This window comes from Nematolebias whitei, chromosome 7 (genome assembly GCF_014905685.2).
Source record: "Nematolebias whitei isolate Nwh7 chromosome 7, NemWhi1, whole genome shotgun sequence".
Classification (NCBI taxonomy): domain Eukaryota; kingdom Metazoa; phylum Chordata; class Actinopteri; order Cyprinodontiformes; family Rivulidae; genus Nematolebias; species Nematolebias whitei.
The window spans coordinates 49,789,210-49,792,266 of NC_056504.1; the positions used below are offsets into that span (position 1 = coordinate 49,789,210).

General features: G+C 43.6%; 1 protein-coding gene across 1 annotated transcript in view; it reads left to right on the forward strand.

Moving 5' to 3' along the window:
- The window catches only part of nol8 (nucleolar protein 8), an 18,350-nt gene that overhangs the window by 12,243 nt on the left and 3,050 nt on the right, over window positions 1-3,057 (forward strand). Inside the window, exons 9-14 of the mRNA XM_037679926.1 lie at window positions 3-199; window positions 294-428; window positions 533-658; window positions 1,689-1,794; window positions 1,897-2,041; window positions 2,146-2,229. Coding sequence (XP_037535854.1) covers window positions 3-199; window positions 294-428; window positions 533-658; window positions 1,689-1,794; window positions 1,897-2,041; window positions 2,146-2,229 — 793 coding nt within the window. The remainder of the gene's footprint in view (window positions 1-2; window positions 200-293; window positions 429-532; window positions 659-1,688; window positions 1,795-1,896; window positions 2,042-2,145; window positions 2,230-3,057) is intronic.

Below are 3,057 nucleotides of genomic sequence, written 5' to 3' on the forward strand. Positions count from 1 at the left end.
TCCTGCTGCTCACAGCGAGTCCTCGACCAGCGAGGAGGAAGAGGAGGAGGAGCGCGCTCCTCCCCGGCTGGTGTTAGGAGCTGAGGAGGAGGAGGAGCTGCAGAGGAAGGCCAACATGAGGAGGCTGGCTGCTCTCCAGCAGAGACAGAAAGAAGTCGAAGAACACAGGAAGCTGATCCAGGGCGCTCTGTCCAACATGGTGGGTGTCGATCTTTACACTTCCTGGTGACTTTGATGGTTTCACTCTGAGGGCAGATGTTTCCAGATGTGATGAAGATGTTGATCTCCACCAGGACACGCCAGCTCCGAGCGCAGGGAAACACATCGTCTTCGGTTCTGATGAGGAGGAGGAGGAGGTTTCAAAGACGAGCCTGTTCCAGGACAGCCAATCAGAGGAGGAGGGGGGCGGAGCCACAGCCAATCAGCAGGCGAGTGATGATCAACTGCTGATGTTTGTGTTCAATCAATTAATTTATTTTAAAGAAAGGAGGTGAAGTGGAGCAGCTGGAGTTTAATCTTTGCCTGTTTTCAGGCCCGGCTGAAACCTTCAGGTCCTCGGCTGTTTGCCGACGATGAGGCTGACGAGGGAGGTGATGAAGAGGAGGAGGGCAGCAGGTTTGACATCAGGCCTGAGTTTGAAGGTCGAGCAGGACAGAAGGTGAGTTGTTGAAGTCTATTGTTTAATCGTTCTCAATGTTAAGATCCGTATTTCAGCTCATAGCTCGTCCTGAAATCTTCGGTTTATTTCATCGATTCAAGAATCAAAACGTTCGGCTCGTTCAGGACGTTCCTGCTGTGACCTTTGGTATTCCTGCAATTTTTACTTTTTTAAATATTTAACCTCCTAAAACCCGGACTCTTGCATACGTGGATGCCAGGTCCTAGGAGGTTAACTTTGAAAACAAATGGAGCTCACAGCTTTTCTTCTGCTTCAGCTTTTTTTCTGCTACATTTTAGCCTTTTTTTCTGCTACCTTTTAGGTATTTTTCAGCTAATTTTAGCCTTTTTTTCTGCTACCTTTTTACTCATTTCTACCGTTTGTGATTTTTTGAATTTCGACCTTTATTTGCTCCCTTTAACCTTCTTTCTGCAAATTTCAGCTCCTTTTTTATTTTTTCTAATATGTTTCAGCTTATTCTTCTCATTTTTGCTCTATTCAGCTTTTTCTACACATTTCAGCTGTTTTTCTGCTGCTTTTAGCTTTTATTTTCCTGCTTTCAGGAAATGTCAGCTGTTCAAATTCAGCTTTCATTGCCATTTTAGAGATTAAACAGTTTCAGCTGCTTTCAGCTGAAATCATTTAGCAATAAGCGCTCACTCTGCATGTTCACCGGAAATGACATTTCTCTAGTTTGATTGGTTCATTCATCCTCGTGGCGTTTCTGGAAAGTTCTGGGCCTGTCCTCCTCCTACTGTAGTGGAGACAGCTAAAAGCTAAAATGAGCTAAAAGCTATCTAAAGTGAGATGTGTTCAGTTTATTTTGAGTTCATTGTTTTAGCCTTTTCTATGTTTCACCCTCCAGCTGCCCTTGGGTCAAAATGACCCACACGGGCCATTTTGACCCAAGAGCAGCAGGAGGGTTCAGGTCATTTGAATCAGGTCGACATCTGAATATTTTCAGCTGTTTTTTTTTAATGCGCTCAGTTTAAAACCCTCTGCTGCCTCTGGTGTTTGGTTTTTTGTCCAGCTGATGGAGCTGCAGTCTCGCTTCGGGACCGACAAGCGGTTCCGGATGGATTCCCGTTTTCTGGAAGATGAAGAGGAGCAGGAGGAGGAGGAGGAGGAGCAGACAGGTGAGGAAGTCTGGCTGCAGGTGGAGAAGAGGTCAGGACGGATGTTTTGTCCGTCTGATGGTGGTTCTTCCTGCTGGAGGTCTGAACATGAAGAGGAATCAGGTGTTTGTGTTTCAGGAGTGAGGAAGATGAAGGATGACGAGGACCTGGAGGAGGAGAGGAAGAAGAATCTGTCCATCCTGCAGAGCGTCCTCGGAAGCAGCCGACAGACCAGCAGCAAGACGGAGAGCAAAGCTAAAAGATTCAGGTCAGCCTGAGTCACGGCTCCTTCTGGACCAGAACCTGGCAGTTTGAAGAGTTAATGGATAAAAAAAACAAACAAACAAACAAATAAGTTGTTTATGTTTCCAGAGATGTGTCGGCGCTGCACTACGACCCGAGCAGAGAGGAACACGCTGCATTTGAGACCAAAGCTGAAGAACCCAAAAAGGAGAGGTAGGAGCTAAAACTGACGGCATGCTGCAGAAACACGTTCGGCTCTTCACAAAACAAACGTTCCAACGATTCTGTTCTGATTTCAGCACATTTCCTTCTGAATAACAGCTAAAACTGGAGCTAGAAAAATTACATTGCAGCTTGAACGCTAAACAAACCTACATATTAAAGTGCTAGCTAAAACTAGCAAAAATCAAGCTAAAAACTAAACAAGCAATAGGCTAGCTAAAAGTAGCAAAAGACTAGCTAAAACATAGTTACAACTTAGCTAACAGCTAAAAAGAGCAAGAGGTTAACTAAAATATGAAAGTAGCTGAACAGTAGCTAGAAATTAAAAGCAACAGTGCTAGCTAAAAGAATCAATGGGTTAACCAAAAGATTAAAATAGATAAACAGTAACCATAAGCTAAAAGTAGCAAAGCACTGGCTAGAAGCAAAAAGCTAGCTAAAAGTAGCTATAGCTTAGCTGAAAGTATAAATAGATTACGATACTAACTAAAAGCAGCAACAGGCTAGATAAAAGCTTACAGTATTTAGAGTAGCTAAAGTAGCAATAGGCCAGCTAAAAACAGACACGGTCAAAAACTTTGTCGCCCTCTAGTTGTAGTGAAGCTAAATTTTTGGCCTCTTTTTTTGTGACATGAAGTGTTGAGATGAGATCCAGTCACGTTCTTCTGAACACGTTAAAAGACTCGTGTACAATTGAACACGTTAACAGACTCATGTAGAATCAAACACATTAACAGACTCATGTAGAATCGAACACGTTAACAGACTCGTATAGAATCGAACACGTTAACAGACTTGAGTAGAATCGAACACTTTAAC